This window comes from Leucopleurus acutus (genome assembly GCF_964270905.1).
Source record: "Leucopleurus acutus genome assembly, chromosome: 20".
NCBI lineage: Eukaryota > Metazoa > Chordata > Mammalia > Artiodactyla > Delphinidae > Leucopleurus > Leucopleurus acutus.
The window spans coordinates 47,602,484-47,620,172 of NC_139162.1; the positions used below are offsets into that span (position 1 = coordinate 47,602,484).

The window sequence follows — 17,689 nt, forward strand, 5'->3', positions numbered from 1 at the left end:
TCCCTAGGGAGGGCCTCAGGTCCTCTAGGCTGGGAAGTCCCCTTCCCTGCAGGTCCATGTGTTGGGCAACAGTGCCCTCTGCTGGCCTCTCCTGGCAATATGTCTTAAGTGTAGTCAGTCTCCATCTATCCCAAGTGACAAATGAGCCACTTTCTTCCAGATCCCTTATCCTGGGAATGCAAACGGGAAGTTATTCCTCTGCCTTTGGCCTTAATATCTGGGTTACTGCATCAGCCTCCTCACAGATCTCTCTGACCTCCAGTCCCTTACCCTGATACCCCCCTGCTCACTCTCCACAGGATAAAGGAGCTCAAGCTACTTAATATGGCTTACAGGCTCCACATGCCTGGCCCCTGGTGACCTCACTGGCATTACCTTTTACCACTCCCCTTTCAAACTTAAGATCACTAGTTTGTTCTAGGGGAATCACAAATCCCTTTTAGAATCTAAATGCCATGAACTTCTGCCTTGGAAATACATGTGTACGGTTGAGAGGTTGGTTGAATTTTGCATAAAGATTTGTGAGGTTTTCCAATCCTTGCAGCCCGATCATGACCTTCAAGTTAGAACTCCTTTCCTATTACCTGGCCATACAGAAGCAACCAGAACTACTGATGCCTGCCTTCCTCTCCAGGGGTTTGCCTTGCCCATCCTCCTACATGAGACCCTTCTCTACCTCCCTCTTATCCTGATTCCTGATCATTTTTCCGGTCTCATTTTGGGTGTCCTTTACTCTCAGAAAAGAACCTTCCCATGGCCCTCCAGGCTGGGGTGGGCAGCTCCCTTAGCTGGACCTCTGGGTCCATCAGCCCGGCCCACTCAGGGCACTGGTAACACTTGAATGTGAGTCCCTACCCGTCACGTAGGGCAAATCAGGACCAAGGTCTCTCCACACCTGAAGATTCTTCAAGTCCTGGGAGCACAAAGTGGGAAGTTGAGTCTGATCTCACCACCTGTCTCATGCTAAGCGGGGACTGGGTGTGATGACAGAAGCAAGCGACAAGGCTTAGTAAATATTCTTGAGGTGGTGAAGAAATATAATAGCCTGGGGTCTAAACCAGAGCCGAGGCCCTGGAGGGTGGTCATTCAAAACATTCATCCCCAAATTAAGCATGCTGGGCTCTGGAGTCACAGCAGTCACAGGGTGAACAAGGCCTTCCCTCTTGATAGTCCAGTTTCGCAGCGGTTCAAATTGCGGGGGTGCGGCGTGCCGGAAGAATCTATCTGACCCTGGTGCCCTTTTCCTGCCTGGGGTGGGCGGGGCCGGGCGGAAGCACGCATGCGCATAGGAAAATCCAACTTCGTTCCGGAACTTTGGTTCCTGGTGCTGCGGGGCACCCGGCCCCGGGAGTGTGCTCGGCCGGAAGTGGCCGCTGAGGACCTGGGGTGGGTATGGTGTGCGGAGCCTGCCACAGCAGGTAACAAGTCGTAGAGAATCGGGATGGAGGCCGTAGCGACTGCGACTGCGACGGCGGCGACGGAACCCGGTGAAGGTGAGGTCCTGGCCACGCGGAGGCGGCGGGAGGGTGGAGTTGCGGTGTCACTGGGAAATGATTCCCCGTGAAGGCGAAGGAGGACTCTTCAAAAGGGGACACCTGGGCTTCCCTGGTGGCGCAGTGGTTGAGAGTCCGCCTTACGATGCAGAGGACACGGGCTCGTGCCCCGGTCCGGGAAGATCCCACATGCAGTGGAGTGGCTGGGCCCGTGAGCCATGGCCGCTGAGCCTGCGCGTCCGGAGCCTGTGCTCCGCAACGGGAGAGGCCACAACAGTGAGAGGCCCGCGTACCGCAAAAAAAAACAAAAAAACAACCAAAAAAAGGGGGACACCTGCCCTCGGCCCTAACTGTTCCCTTCACCACTTTGTCAGATTAACCCCTTTCGTTGCAGGCTGACCTCCTTTACCCCATCCCCTCCCCCGAAATTAACCTCTTCCAAGTTCCAGCCGGCTCTTTCCGTGTCCTTAGGCTAATCTAGTTCCTTACCAAGCTCGCAGGCTAGCATAAACGTCTCTGTCCTGGGCTCTCCCATTGTCCCAGCCAACCGTGCTTCTTAAGTTCCCTCCTTCCCGTGCTTCCTCCTGTCCCATGCAAACTCTACTTAGACCATACTAACGGCTCCCCCCATTTCATTCTAATTCCCGTTCTCCGAAAGTCCACAGTCCCATCTGCTTCCTCAGGGTCGTTAATCCGTTTCTGTGCTCCCCCATCTCTCTCTTTTGCCAGTCTCTTTATCTCTCCTGGTGCCTCCCCATCAGTACCTAAAATGCTTTTGTTTTGCTCATCTTAAAATTCTATCCTGGGGGCTTCCCTGGTGGCGCAGTGGTTGAGAGTCCGCCTGCCGATGCAGGGGACACGGGTTCGTGCCCCGATCCGGGAAGATCCCACATGCCGCGGAGCGGCTGGGCCCGTGAGCCATGGCCGCTGAGCCTGCGCGTCCGGAGCCTGTGCTCCGCAACGGGAGAGGCCACAACAGAGAGAGGCCCGCGTACCTACCACAGAAAAAAAAAAAAAAATTCTATCCTGGTGCTTCAGAGTAATCCCGTGTGGGGTGAGGTGCGGTTGAGAGGTTGGTTGAAACATCGCTGGACAAGAATTGGTCATTTTTGAAGCTGCATGATGGATATATGGTGTGTGTGTGGGGGTCATTGTACTTTCTACTTATGTGCATGTTTGAAAGTTTCCATAATAAGAAAAAAGCTTTAACCTAAAAAGGAAATCTATCCCTTGATTCCATGCTGCCTTCCAGATACCATTTATCTTCTCCTAAGAGTCATGCACACTTGCCTCCATTTCCTCACTACCCACCCACTGCAGTCTGGCTTTTACCTTCAGAAACTGCACCCATCGGGGTCCGCAGTGACCTCCCTGTGTAGTTAAACTGAGTCACCCTGTTCAGGTTTTTCCTTATTAGACTACTTGGAGAATTCAATGCCATTGAGCCCTCCATCCTTCTTGAAAATATTCCCTTGGTTTCTCTGACACCACTCCTTCTGATATCCTTCCTATCTCTCGGGCTCCTGCTCAGCCAGTATTAGTTTCCTGGAGCTGTTGTAACAAACGACCACAAACTGGGTGGCTTAAAACAACAGAAATTTATTCTCTCACAGTTCTGGAAGCCAGAAGTCTGAGGTCAGTATCACTGGGTTGAAATCAAGGTGTCAGCAGGGCCATGGAGAGCTCCCTCAGAGGCTCTAAGGGAGAACCCATTCCTCACCTTTTCCAGCTTCTGGTGGCTCCTGGCATTCCTTGGTTTATGGCCACATCACTCCAATCTCTGCTTCTGTCTGTCTTCACCTTGTGTTCTCCTCTGTGTGTGTCAGATCTCCCTCTTATAGGACACTTGTAATGGCGTTTAGGGCCCAACTGGATAATCCAAGATAATCCCCCTATCTCAAGATCCATAATTTAATCATATATGCCAAGACCCCCCCCCTTTTTTTTTTTTTTTGGCCATGTAAGGTAACATTCACGGGTTCCAGGAATTAAGGCGTGACTGTCTTTTGGGGGCCATTTTTTAGCCTCTCACAGCCTCCTTCACAGACATGTCTTCTCCCCATCCAGTCAGGACTGTTTCTTGGCCCCTCTTCTCTTTCCATACTTTACACACTCCCCCCACCCTCCCCGTGACTTCTTATTTCCTTCAGCTTTACTTCTGTTCTTTGCTCTGACGACTCCCATAACTCAGTCCCCAGCACACTTCTCCCCTGAGAAGTCTCCCATGTACCAGGAGTCTTGTAAATGCCTCCCCTTGGATGTCTCCTGGGCCTGTCATACCGTCCATGTCCCAAACCGGCCTCAGCATCTTCCCCCAGGCTTGCTCCTCATCCATGTCTCTGTGTCAGGGACAGTTTGACCAGTCCCCTGGCCAGAGCCCTGTACCTTAACTGGATACCTCCCTCACCTCCGAGCCGTTCATTCCAATGACTTGTCCTACTCGGCCTCCCAAGCGTCTTTTTAACCACGACCCCCTCCTGTCCCCTCCTCCACAGCCCCTTTACCTGGTCCAGCCCAGTCTTCTCTTGCCTCAGTCATTAAAACCCTCCCTGAGGGGCTTCCCTGGTGGCGCAGTGGTTGGGAGTCCGCCTGCCGATGCAGGGGACACGGGTTCGTGCCCCGGTCCGGGAGGATCCCACATGCCGCGGAGCGGCTGGGCCCATGAGCCGTGGCCGCTGAGCCTGCGCGTCCGGAGCCTGTGCTCCGAAACGGGAGAGGCCACAACAGAGAGAGGCCTGCGTACCGAAAAAAAAAAAAAAAAAACCCTCCCTGAAACCCGTTGTGCCTATAACCACCACCCTCTTTCTCTTCCCCACCCCAGCCAAGCTGAAGGAGTTGTCTGTACCTCCTGTCTTCGCTTATTTCCTGCTTGTTGTAGCCTTGCTCCAGTTGCCACCACTTTTGAGAAGCAGCTTGCACCAGGGTTTGCCCAGCGCTCAGCTTTTCTGTTCCCAGTGCCTGTGCTGTCTTTGACCTTGCCTGTCTTCCCCCATCAGACAGGGTGCTCCCTGGGAGCTGAACTGGATCCCTCCGGGGATCCTCAGCATTGCCCAGCTCAGGGCCCGGCATAGATTTAGAGTTGCTGAAGAGTGGGTGGATGGATATGCAAATGAGGAGAGAATGAATGAGTGGGTGAGTGAGTGAACGCGTTAGTGAATGTATTGATGATTTCGTGAGCAAGGGAAAAGGCAAAATTGAGTGAATCAGTGAATGAAGTGGTCAAGGACCAAGTAAATACACCAAGCACGCTATCTCAGGGCCTTTGCCCTGGCTGTTCCCTCTGCCAGTTCCCACAGAAATCTCGTGGCTCAGTCCCTCACCACCTCAGGTCTCTACTGAAATGTCACCTTTTTGGCAAGGCCTTCTCTGACTGTCCATTTAAAATTGCAGCCTCACCCCCATTCCCTCCTCCTTCCCTTTTTATTTTCCTACACAGCTCTTGGAACCACCTAACGCACTATATGTTTTCATTAACTATGTTTTCACATGCCTGCGTTCCCCACTAAACTGTCAATCTCTTGCTTACTGTGGTATCTCTAGGGCCTAGAAGGGTGCCCAGAATATAGGAGGTGCTCAATAAATGTGAAATGAGTGAGTGAGTGAGCACCCAGTCCCTTTCACCCACTGCCCCATCCGCTTTCCCATCCCCGGACTGACTGATCTTCCCTCTCCCCACAGGCTGCACGGAGCCCAGTCCTGGGCACTGGGGGGAGCTGAGCTGGACGCCGGTCCCATCCAGACCCCAGGACAAGGCAGAAGCAGCAGAAGGAGCGCCAAGGGCCCTAGACACTGACCCCTCAGAGGTCGAGGACGCGGCGGTGAGTGCTATGCTGCACGCCGTGGCTGCCAGCCGCCTGCCCGTGTGCAGCCAGCAGCAGGGCGAGCCCGACCTGACCGAGCAGGAGAAGGTGGCCATCTTGGGCCAGCTGTACCATGAGAAGCCACTGGTGTTCCTGGAGCGCTTCCGCACGGGCCTCCGGGAGGAGCACCTGGCCTGCTTTGGCCACTTGCGCGGTGACCACCGTGCGGACTTCTACTGTGCAGAAGTGGCCCGGCAAGGCAGCACCCGACCCCGCACCTTGCGCACCCGCCTGCGTAACCGCCGCTACGCTGCCCTGCGTGAGCTCATCCAAGGTGTGGGGGCGGACAGGTTGGGTGGGAGGGGAGACTGAAGCAGAGGAAGTAAGAAACAAGGATGCACGAACAGAAACGCAGACAGAGATCCTGGGAGATAAGTTTTAAGACAGGGACCTGGGGAGAGACGGAGACAGAAATGTGAGGTGACAGGGTGAGATAGGGAGAGACAAACAGGGCCCCAAGGGAAGAGAATGGGACAGGCAGTGAGAAGGGTCAGAATTTAGTAGATAACAGAAGTGCCGTTTCAGACCAGCAGGCCGAGGACACACAGTATCCAGCACCGTGAGAACTGGTTACCCCTCAGGGAAACCAGATCCCTACCTCACACTGTACACAGAGGCATTGACAGAAACCTAGGGGAATATGTTCCTGACCCAGGAGAGGCAAAGGCCTCTTGAAAAAAAAACACATGTGAAAAGCATGAAGGAAAACATTGGTACATTTCTCTTTTTTATTTGTTTACTTATTTATTATTTTTGTAAGATTGGTACCTTTTTGACCATGACGTAGTTACAAGCAGCTTTGTGACCAAAGACACCAGAACTAAAGTTAAAAGATGAGAGCAGGGGCTTCCCTGGTGGCGCAGTGGTTGAGAGTCCGCCTGCCGATGCAGGGGACACGGGTTCGTGCCCTGGTCCGGGAAGATCCCACATGCCGCGGAGCGGCTGGGCCCGTGAGCCATGGCCGCTGAGCCTGTGCATCTGGAGCCTGTGCTCCGCAACGGGAGAGGCCACAACAGTGAGAGGCCCGCGTACCGCAAATAAAAAAAAAAAAGATGAGAGCAAATGAAGGAGAGAGTGAGTTAAGATTCTAGTTAGGGAGAAGGCACAGGCTGTAGAGAAAGGGATCCGGAGAGAGTGGAGCACAGTGACCGATGAGGAGCAGGGATGAAGAGAGGAGGGAGGATGAGTGAATGAAAGAAGTGGGGTTAGGTGACAGAAACTGAGAAAGCCAGAGAGACAGAGATGGGTGGAGACAGAGGGGCAGAGGAGGGGAGGGAGAAACTGAGACCCAGAGAGAGAGAGTGACAGTGAAAGATAGGGAGAAGGAGGGAGAGAAACAGAATGTGGTGGGAAACATGGGGAACAGAGAGAGGCGGGTAAGAGAGAGAAGGCAAGATGGAGGGCAGGACAGGGATGGTCCCAGGATTCCTGGGCTCTGAGGGCGGGGCTAGGACCAGCGGCGGGAGGGGCTGGGCAGGCTTAGCTGTTATCTGAGGGACAGAGCTGCCTATGCTGAGAGACATCAGGAGACGTATGAAGGCCCTGGGTTTGGGGAGTGGGGAAGCCAGGCCCTCAGAAGGGGTGGTTGCAGAGAGGAACGCTCTGGGGAGAGATGAGATCTGGGGTCTGGAAGACCGACAGAGACACCCATACCTGGGTAGATGCCCTGCTAGACCTGACGCTGTGCACACACACGTCTGCTCCATGAAGATGTACACTTATGTGCCCAGCAGTGCAGGCGTGTCCAGGTGTGTGCACCAACAGCCAGAACGGGGCTCAGCAGACAGGCACACACAGTCTACATACTGGCTTCCATGCACAGTATACCTGCCCGCAACGTCCTGCACACCAGCTCCCAGATGCAGGGACCCACAGCAGTGTACACACACACACACACACACACACACACACACACACACACGAATCCTGCCCAGGCACAGTCGTACACACACACACACACACACACACACACACACACACACACACGAATCCTGCCCAGGCACAGTCGTACACACACACACACACACACACACACACACACACACACACGAATCCTGCCCAGGCACAGTCGTACACGGGCCCTAGGCCAGCAGTGCCTCAGGCCAGGATGTCCAGCAACCTGACTGTGTACCCTACATGTTTGGGCACATGAGTCCACACGTAGATACAGGCCTGGTCGCGCACACGTGCTTAGACACGTGCATGAGTTCTCGTGGTCATGACCTCAGGCATCTGCGTGTGTTTGTATACATTGCTGAATGTGGACGATCACACTCACACTTGTGTGTCTACGGCTTCCTGTCAGCGCAGTCCCACGCCTGGGTGGACACAGGTCTGCGCAGGCCCACTCACCCTCCGCCCAGCCCCTCGCCTGGCCCGCAGGCCCTTGCCTCCACGCCCACCCTGTCTCCTCCGTGCAGAGGGCGAGTACTTCAGCGACGAGCAGATGCGGTTTCGGGCCCCGCTGCTGTATGAGCAGTACATCGGGCAGTACCTGACCCTAGAGGAGCTCAGCGCCCGCACCCCGGCCCAGCGGCCACCCAAGCCCGGCCCCCCCGGCACTCCCGCCTGCCCGCTCTCTGACCTGCTGCTCCAGTCCTACCAGGAGCGGGAGCTGCAGCAGCGGCTGCTCCAGCAGCAGGAGGAGGAGGAGGCCTGCTTGGAGGAGGAGGAGGAGGAGGAGGACAGCGACGAGGAAGGTGAGGCCCGGCGGTGGGGAGGCCCCGGTGTCGCACAGCCCGGCCCCAGGCTGGTGTGTCTCAGCTCCACAGCACTAGGCCAGGCCCGCTTGCGGGAGCAGATCACGGCCCTGCCCTACCTGGCCTGAGTGCCCTGGCCCTTCCCGTCCTCTCCAGCATCCCTGTCCCTGCTCCTTGAAGACACCAAGCAGTCCCTCATCTCCAGGCCTTTGCTCATGCCGTTCCCTCTGCCAGGAGTGCCTTCCCTTTGCCACCCTTCAGGCGTCAGGTCCTAACCCTGCTCTGTGGCCTCCAGAGCACTGTGTTGCCACGTGTTCAGTGTGTGCCCCGGGAAGGTAGGGATGGGGCCGTCTTGGTCACTGCTGTGTTCCCAGTGCCACCCAGCACGAAGGATGCAGCTCTCTGTGGAGGTGTGTTCAGCACAGTCCTCACACACCCCACCCTGGGCGTCTCCCCTACAGACCAGAGTCCTGACAAGGACTTGGAGGCCTGGGTCCCCGACTCGGAAGAGAGGCTGATCCTGCGGGAAGAGTTCACCAGCCGGATGCACCAGCACTTCCTGGACGGCAAGGATGGGGACTTTGACTACAGGTGCTCCCGTGCCCTCCCTGCACCCCCCACCAGTCCCCCAGCCCGGCACCCCACAGGACATGGGCTCTGGGGTCACACAGCCTAAGGGGTTCAGATCAGAGATCAGTGGGTGACCTTGGAGTAGCTTTGTCCCTCTCCGAGCCTGTCCCCTCACCTGAAGGAGGGGAGTGAGCAGGGCTGACATTCAGCTCCGTATTGATAAAACACTGGAACATTCCCATTTGGGTAGGTGGTGGTGGTGGCCTGGTAGGATGCCGGTACTCCAAGCTTCCTAAGTGTCCCCCAGGACCCCAGACTTCCTCATGCTGCAGGAAGTAATCCCTGGCAGGGTAATGCCTGGCGTGGAGGGGCCTGTGGTGGGTGCCCCTGCAGTGCTGGTTGTTCATTTCTCCAATAGAACCCCAGGGATAAGATACCTGGGCCACCTGCTTTGGAAAAGGATTTTGCCATCAGGGAAAAGGACAGGCGAGTGAAGTATCAGAGTAAAAGATAAACGGTTTTGTCAACGGAGGCAGCCTCGCCTTGTGGTCTGGAACGTCACGTGTGGCAGCAGAGGGCCCTGGTTTCAAACCCAGCCCCCATGACATACAGTCAAGCAGAGCCTCAGGGCCTCGTCAGTAGAATGGCGGCGGGGGCGCGGGGGGTGGTGTCACGATTGCCACAGCTACAGCAGCGCCTGGTACCAGAGCCTTGCTGGTCCAGTCCGGGATCCCCAGCTCCAGAGGCGAGTCTGGCTGATGCACTTTTCCATTGACTGATCTCAGTGTTCCACACAAGGCAGTGAGTCGAGTCCCTGGGCTGTGGGGAGCCCTCGTAAGGGCACCACTGCTGTCATAAAGCCAGGTGCCCACGAGGAAGTCGGCCCTGGTGTGAGGAGTGGGGCATGGTGGGGACCGAAGCCTGTCCCCTCTCCAAGGGGCAGCTGCTGAGCTGCATTCAGCCACCAGGTGCTCAGCGCTGCTGGGTCCAGACTGGGGATGAAGCAGGGAACAAAACCGATGGAAGGGTTCCCTGCCCTGAAGGAGTCCCACTCTGGCGAGGAAGGCAGCAAGGAGCGGAAGGGAGGTGCTGGAGGTGCGAAACATCTAGTGGCGATGGGGCCAGGAAGAAAGACAGCAGGGTCCCGGCATTGGGGGTGGGAGCAGGGTGATGGGGTGGCCGGGGAAGGCTCTCTGAGCAGGTGACATTGGAGCAAAGACCTGCAGGAGGTGAGAGGCAGGCGACATCAATACCCTGGGGAAGAGCGTTCCTGGCAGGGGGGGCAGCAGGTGCAAGAGCCTTGAGGGGCACAGAGGAACAGCACGGTTTGTGAGGGGTGAGGGGGAGGCGGTCTCATCAGGGGGTGGCGGGGCTGGATTGGACAGGGCTTCCTGCACCAAAGAGAGTGTGAGGGAGCCTGGTAGGGTTTGGAGCACAACCGGGGGTCCTTCTCACAACTTAGGATCACTTGTTGCCTGAGGGCAAGGTTTCTCAACTTCAGCACTGTGGACCTTTGGGGCTGGATAACCCTTTGTCCTGTGTGTGGCAGGTGTCGAGCAGCATCCCTGACGTCCACCACTGGATGCCAGTAGCAGCCCCCCAACGTGTAACCACCAAAATGTCTCCAGTTATCACAAATGTTCCTGGTGGGGGGAGGCAGAATCTTCCTGGTTGAGAACCACTGCCTCAGGGCCCAGATGTGGGCCCATGTGTCACCACGTCTTCTGGCTTTTTAAGAGAAACCAGAAGTTTTCATGTAAAATCTCTGCTTTGGAAAATGTTGCCTTTTGTTTGAAGCCCTGAGAGAGGCAACATAACCCAGCTGTAAGTTCGCTCTGACTTACAGCTGCCAGCGTATGGCCTTTCACTTCAGGGGGCCCCAGGCCCCAGCTCCTCTCCACAGAAGCGGGGAGGCTGGGGTGCAGGCAGAGCCAGCCCCTGACAGCTCCCTCCCCCTGCAGCACCGTGGACGACAACCCTGACTTCGACAACCTGGACATCGTGGCCCGGGATGAAGAGGAGAGGTACTTCGACGAGGAGGAGCCCGAGGACGCACCCAGCCCAGAGCTGGACGGGGACTGATGGCTGCGGCGCCCACCCCGTCCCCCGCCCCAGCGAGGCTGCTGGTTACAGGCCAGGCCGGCTCAGTGACTTTCTCTAGGCGACAGCAGGGTGGCTGCCCTATACCACCAAGCCTCACTAGGTCTGGTCCCGTCTCCACGGCCCCCCCCACTCTCCGTTTCCTCCCCCCCTGAACCCTGGAGCCGCTCTCCCTCCTCTCTCCTCTCTCTGTCTTTTTCTCGCCACCTTTCTGTCTCCCGCTTTCTGTCCCGCTCTTTCTCCACCTCCCTCGTTTTCCTTTCTGTCTTTCTCTTTCTCCCCCTCTCTCTGTGCCTCGGCCTCTGTCCCCACAGCAGGGCCCAGGATGAACATCCTCCCCTTGACCCAGGCCGGTGGGGCCCTTTGCCGCTGGAGCTGGCCAGGTTGACCCAGAGCGGAGCCCCGCCTCTGCCCTCCTGCCCCTCTGTGCTTGAGGCTCCGTCTCACACGCACCTCCTTGCCTCTGGTACGTTCCATCTCCTTCGGCCTCCCTCCGTCTTTCGCAGCCTCTGTGCTGGCTCTGTCCCTCTCTCTCTCTCAGCCTTTACCTCTGGGTTTCAGTACCCCCCGCAAGGCCCTGAGCATCCCCCATCCTGGCTGCTGTGGGCCAGAGAGCCTGACTGCGGAGTAATCGGGCCTCACGGTGGGCAGTGGGGAGACCTTCGGGGTGGCCACCGGCTCTCACCTCTCCCTCAGGACCCAGGTTTGGGAGAGGTGTGCAGGGGCAGCGTGGGATCGTGGGCCTGCCAGGTCGGGTATAGAGGGAGAGGAGGGACTTTCCCCTCCCAGCCCCACCAGCCCCCCTCTGCCCAGCCACAATTTTCCCTTCCTTCACTTCCTCCACCTCCCTCTCCCTCTCCTGTTTACACTTCCAAAATATGCACAGGCTGTTATCATGGGTCCTGAGTCATCACACTCTCACACACACACACACACACACACACACACACACACACACACACACACACACACACACACACACACACACACACACACACACACACACACACACACACACACACACACACACACACACACACACAGCCGGCCCCAGCATCCCTGCCCCAAGCCGGCCCCACCGAGCCCCCTGCCGCCCTGGGCTAATGGGAGCCAGATGGCCGCCTGGTGACTCAGCCACTGGCCTGTGGGAACCCAGGCATCCCGCCTTCCCATGTCCCCATACCCAGCTCAGGCTCCCCCAGTAGACATACGCAGGGAAGGGGCCAGCTGCTAGCGGGGGAGGACACAGGCCATGTGTTGGAGAGGTGGGGCCCGGGGACCCCTCACTCCTGTGAGCCAGGCCTGAAGGACCCTCAAAACTGCCTTCTCCAGTGTGGGGCCCAGAGTGCCGGGGAGACCCCACGGACTCCTGGGGCCACAGCTTTTGACCCCCAGGCCTCGCCTCTGCCCTCTGGCTCAACTGGAATTAGAGCCAGACACAGAAAGTGAGAGCTAGACAGAGGCTAAGGGATGTTCAGACAGACTATCAAATAAGGAAACTTCCGGTTACTGAGCAGTTCTGTCCTGTGCCAGGCCCCAGCAAGGTGCCCAATGCCGCACTGAATCCTCCACACAGCCCCGCGAACGAGGGGCTCAGCTCCGTTCCGCATGTGGGTCACAGGAGGCCCAGAAAGGAGATGTCACGTACTCAAGGCCACGTGGCCATCAGAGATGGAAACTCGGGTGTAGAATCGTAAGTCCTGGAGACCACCTCCTGGCCTGCCTGTCCGCTCTCAGGGCCACACAGAGTAGACAGACACACAGACTTCTTCAGGGGTAGCGACTGAAGGAGAGTTAGCTGTTGAGGATAACAGCAGCTAACACCTTTGGGGCCCTCCTGGCGCGCTAGGCACTGTCCTTCCTATGCGCAGATGGACGGCATCATCTAGTGTTTAGTACCTGAGTCACTGAACCATCACAGAGGTCCCATGCAGTATAAACTGTCAGTACTGATAGGGTGTCTCCCAGAGGAGGCCCAAGGCGATCCAGCCAGCTAGACTCACAGTTGGGAGAGATGTTTGTCTCGGGTGCTTGTATTGCTGCCCTCAAGTTGTGAGAGGTCTTTCATAATACAGGCATCAGCCCTGGGTGATGGGCACATTTTTCAGCAGTCTGTCATTTGATCATTAAATTTGTGATACACTGTGCCATGCCTAAATTTGTTACGTACATTTTTTAAGTGATGAGAGACGGCAATTGAGTCAGAATTAGGGTTAGTCAGATGGCAGAGAAGGAGCGTCTGTCTCAGAGACCGAGGTGGAGCCCAGAGGCACTCCCCCATCACAGCCTCAGACCCGCTGAGACCTGGAGGTGCCCAGAGAGGCGCCTGGCCCTCCACTCCTGGTTCTGGGGTTGGGGTGGGTGGAGAAGCTGAGTCAGGGAAGGGAGAGCCCCTCCGAGGGCATCCGGCCCCCACCCCGTGTCTCCTGTCTGTCCTGGCCAGGCTCTGCTGGCTGCCACCCCACCCCCCATGTCTGACACCTCTTTGCGTCCTGCCCCTCTCTCCTTATCCCCTCCAACCGCCTGCCTCGCTGTCCCTTCTCCCTGCTGCTGCTGTCTCCTTCCTCTGCCTCTCCCCTAGCTCCGTCTTCCCTTTCGGTCTGTCTCTGCAGCTCTCTGACTGTCATCGTCTCCCCATCGCTTCTCGTCTCCCCTCTCTCAGCCCCTTCTCTTCCCCTCGTTGTGCCCGGGCCTCTGCCTCCTCTTCTCTCCTCTCCCTCCTTGTCATTCCCTCCCTCTCTGTCTCTGCGTCCCCGTCCCCGTGCCTTTCTGTCAGAGCCCCCCCCCCGCCCCCGGCCTCGTCTTCACCCTCATTTTTTCCTACCCCTCTCTCCACTGTCTCCTGGCCCACCGCCCTTGTCCCATCTGCTGGTCTCTCTCCCAGATCCTGGGAAGCCCAGCGGGGGTGTCGGGGTCAGGGCTTCACTGGTGGCCCTGGGAGCCCAGAATGAGGGGTCACCACCTCGCCCCCACCCAGAAAGGGGGCAGGGAGGCTGCGGCCTGTCTGGCCAGAAGGAAGTGACTGTGCTGTGGCCTGGTCACCCCCGCCCCCAAGACCTGCCCGGCTGCTGCCGCCCCCGGGCTGGGGCCAAGTAAACACAGCCGCCGGCAGCCCAAGATATTTATACTGAGGTCCGGGCGTGGGTCCAGTGCCCACCACAGCCCCTGCCCTGCCCTGCCCGCTACGGCCAGCCCCGAGCCAACGTGGCACCAGCCGGCAAGGGGACGCGCCGCAGGCACAGCCTGCACTCAGCATGGAGGCCGCATCACTCGGGATGCCAGCGGCTTCACTAGGGACACAGGATGCCCCCCATCCCTGGAAACACCAGCACAAATGCAGCCCCACACGTGCAGCTGCTTGTGAACACGAACACACTCACCCCACTGAAAACTCGAGAGTGATAGAGCAAAATAGAGACCCACACGACTGCTTACACACTGAAGTCATCAACCCACATGTGGGGACACAAAATGCAGACACCACCTGCTCACAGACACCCCTAGAGGCTGAGAACACCAATCCCGGAGATGGACACACTGGGAGGAGGACAGCAAGCATGTGGGAGACACACCCCGTAGACACACAAACATGCTCGGAATACCCGCGACGCACACGCTGATCACAAAACGTAACCCAGAAGCTGCTCACCCGCAGACACAAACACTGGGAACCGCCACACACAGGCAGTGAGAACATCCTGAGTAGGAAACACAATGTACACGCGCACACACAGTACCTCCTGGAAACACACTTCTCACAGACCCGTGAACATACACGGAAAACACCCACACTTCTCATCAAACTTATGCTAATAATGTGCAAATTTACACCCAGAAAAGAAGAGCAAGTGTGCTGAGAAAAAAATCCAGACACGTAACACACCCCAGGGATACAACCAACTCATACACGCAGACTAGCCGAGCCACACAGTGTCCGGACACGGAACCCAAAGTGCACACTGGCTTGTGCAGCAGAAACACAAAACACAGGTGCAGGCACAACAAATGCAGCACAGTCTCACACACACACACACACAGTTGAACCCGTGCTGGAGAGACACCAGTTGAAAATCCCCCTTGGTCCATACCCAACACAGCCGTCAGGCACCCAGCCGTGTGTTAGAGACCCCTATGCCGGACACACAAAATTCACACCACAAAGCTTCCTGGGACACACACAAATTCACATTAGAAACACGAAAGACACCAACGCGCTGGATGTCCAGAGATCTAGGGGGAAGGGGGCTTTCTCTCCCTCCCCCCACCTCGCCCCTCCCTTTCTCCCTCTCACGCTGACCCCGTCCCAGGTCCCAGGCCTGCCTGAGGGAGGGGGCAGGAAGGCCTGAGCTGGCCTTCCCCGGCCCTGCTTCCTGCCCCTTGGGGGCAGGACGGGAAGCCGAGGCTCCAGCCGGAACCCAGGCTCCCCCCAACGACTTCCCTCGCCGCCCGGCCTGCCTGCAGAGGCGGGGGAGGGGAGCGGGGCGCCCCGAACCCCCGGGCCTGCCCCTGCGGCTGGCTGGAGGCCGGGCCCGGCCTTCCCGCGGGGCCAGGTGCCGGGAGGGGCGGGGCAGGAGCCGCCCCCGCGGCCGGGAAGGTGCTGAGCCCGCGGCTTTCCCCGTCCCCGGCGCCCGGGCGGGTGGGCGGGGTGTGGCCCGAGGGCGTGGCCAGGGCTCGGCGACCGCGGGAGCGCGCGGCCCGGCGTGCGGCCGGGACTTGTCCTGGGCCGAGGCGCGAGCTGGGCGTGTGAGGGCCACGGCCCCGGGGGTGTGTCTGGGTGTGCGGGACTCTCCGTCTGGGACCCGGGGTGTGACAGTGCGTCTAAGTATGACGGGTCGGCTACCGTCCGTAGGGCCGTGTGGGACTCCCCAGGCCTGAGCGTGTGGGGCCGGCAGATGTCAGGCCGACTGGGCACGACCGCCTGGCGGTCTGCGAGATCCTGACGTGTCAGATCTCCGTGTGTGGTATGTGTCTGGGTGGGACTGTGACGTGTCAGGCCCTGTGCGTGCACACGGTGCCTGTTTGTGACCGTGACCCCATGGAGGATGTTTGTATAACTGTCGGTGGGTCGGGGCCGGAGTCTCTGTTTCATTTCCTGACGGGGCTCTGATGCAGTGAGGAGTGTGTCTGTGCATGGCACTGCCTCTGCATCTGTGTCCGCAGTGTGGTGGTTGTGCCTAGGATCCTACAGGATGTATTTGTGTGATTCCATCTTGCTGTGTCCCTATGGAAGTCTCTGCTTATGTTGTGTCCCAGCCAAGCTCCAAGGCTGGGCTGTGTGCACGTGATGGGGCAGCTGGTGACAATGGCAGCACGTCCTTGGATAGGGAACTCCTCCGGCCCCCACCTCACCCCCAGCCCTCTATGGCTCCCAGACCTGGGCCAGGAGGAGTGACCACATTTCTACCGCTGGGCTGGGCTGGGCAGGCCCCGGGGCCCACTCATCCAGACCTGGTGCCACTGACCCACCTGCAAAGGAAGCTCAGCACTCACACCGTCCTCCCCCAGGGCAGTCACTGAGCAAAGCAGGTCAAGGCCCGGGACCTGAGAAGGCCCGGGGAGAGAGAGGGGGAACTGAAACCAGGGAGGAAGAGGGGAAACTGAGAAGCCAGAGAAAGAGGAAGCGGGAGAGAGTTCATCAGCAAGACCCCAGCAGATGGGAAGAAACACAGCAGAGGGAAACCCACCCCGGCTCAGGGTGCTGTCATTTCTCTCCTGGACAACTGGTCTCCCTGCAGTCACCCTCACACCCGTTCAGTCTACTCTCAACCATCAACCAGAGGGACCCTCTGAGCACTTAAGTCAAATCACATCCCTCTTCTGTTCCAAACCCTGTCATGGTGCCTTCCTCTCTCAGAGTACAAGTTCTCACAGGTCCCCACAGGCCTGATGTGGTCTGGAAGGCAGGACCAGTGCAGAAGTTGTGGGCATAAGACCTCAACTCTAGCTGCCTGGGTTTGAATCCCAGCTGTGCCGTTTGCTAACTATGTGACCATAACAAATAAGTTGACCTCTCTGTGCCTCAGCATTCCCATCTGTGGAGTGGGGAGCAAATGATCTCCAAAGCAGGAGTTGGCAGACATTTTCTGTCAAGGGTCAGATAGTAAATATTTTTGACTTTGCACAGTTTCTACTCAACTCTGCCCTAGTAGCACTAAAACAGCCACAGACAGTACAGTACCAAGTGAGCATGGCTGTGCTCCCATAAAACTTTATTGACAGGGCTTCCCTGGTGGCGCGGTGGTTGAGAGTCCGCCTGCCAATGCAGGGGACACGGGTTCGTGCCCCGGTCCGGGAGGATCCCGCATGCCGCGGAGCGGCTGGGCCCGTGAGCCATGGCCGCTGAGCCTGCGCGTCCGGAGCCTGTGCTCCACAATGGGAGAGGCCACAACGGTGAGAGGCCCGCTTACCGCAAAGGGAAAAAAAAAAAAAACTTTATTTACAGAAACAGGCAGCAAGTCAGAATTTGCCTGCAGGCAATAGTTTGCCAACCCATGCTCTCTTGGGCTGTGGGGAGAATGCCGTGAGCTAGTAGAGTGGAGTGGAGAATTGTTGTTATTATTCTCTGGCCTGTGAGTGTTACTTTCTGACTCAGATCTTAACACCCTTCCCCTTGCCCCTCCCTTCCAAACGCACTGGCCTCTTTCCTGCCTGTGTAGCTCACCCCAAGTTCATCTTCACTTCCAGGCCTCTGGGTCCAGACCAAGAACACCCTCCCCCAGGCTGCCTTCTTGGCTTCCTTCAAGTCCCAAATGCCACCTCGTCCAAGAAGCCCTCCCTCCTCCCCAAAGCCATCTCTTACCCATCCTGCTTTCCTGTTTTCACACAACTTTACTATGTCTGTCTCCTCCCCAGAAAGTAGGTTCCTGGTAGGCAGGAACTATTCCCTTAACCTCTCTGGGCTTCCATTTCCTTACATTTAAAGTGGGTGTTATCAGAGTCTATCTCAGAGCTTTGTTATGGTGGTTAA

At 57.6% G+C, this 17,689-nt stretch overlaps 1 protein-coding gene across 2 annotated transcripts; it reads left to right on the forward strand.

Annotated features, from left to right (window-relative positions):
• Positions 1 to 1,332: 1,332 nt before the first annotated feature.
• CCDC97 (coiled-coil domain containing 97) lies at positions 1,333 to 10,797 on the forward strand. Of its 2 annotated transcripts, none has more exons than XM_082862620.1 (5): positions 1,333 to 1,550; positions 5,172 to 5,627; positions 7,774 to 8,052; positions 8,514 to 8,643; positions 10,584 to 10,797. In XM_082862620.1, the coding sequence occupies exons 1-5, from the start codon at positions 1,442 to 1,444 to the stop codon at positions 10,702 to 10,704; spliced, it is 1,095 nt and encodes a 364-aa protein (XP_082718746.1). In that variant the 5' UTR covers positions 1,333 to 1,441; the 3' UTR covers positions 10,705 to 10,797. The 2 variants fall into 2 exon arrangements, with proteins under 2 accessions (XP_082718746.1, XP_082718745.1); XM_082862619.1 differs by having other exon boundaries at positions 1,333 to 1,493.
• Positions 10,798 to 17,689: the final 6,892 nt, after the last annotated feature.

Coding starts and splice junctions, on each gene's coding strand:
- CCDC97 (XM_082862620.1), top strand. CDS start 1,442: ATGGAGGCCGTAGCGACTGCGACTGCGACGGCGGCGACGGAACCCGGT. Junction 1,551..5,171: donor AGTTGCGGTGTCACTGGGAA/ATGATTCCCCGT, acceptor CTCTCCCCACAG/GCTGCACGGAGCCCAGTCCT. Junction 8,053..8,513: donor GGAGGACAGCGACGAGGAAG/GTGAGGCCCGGC, acceptor TCTCCCCTACAG/ACCAGAGTCCTGACAAGGAC.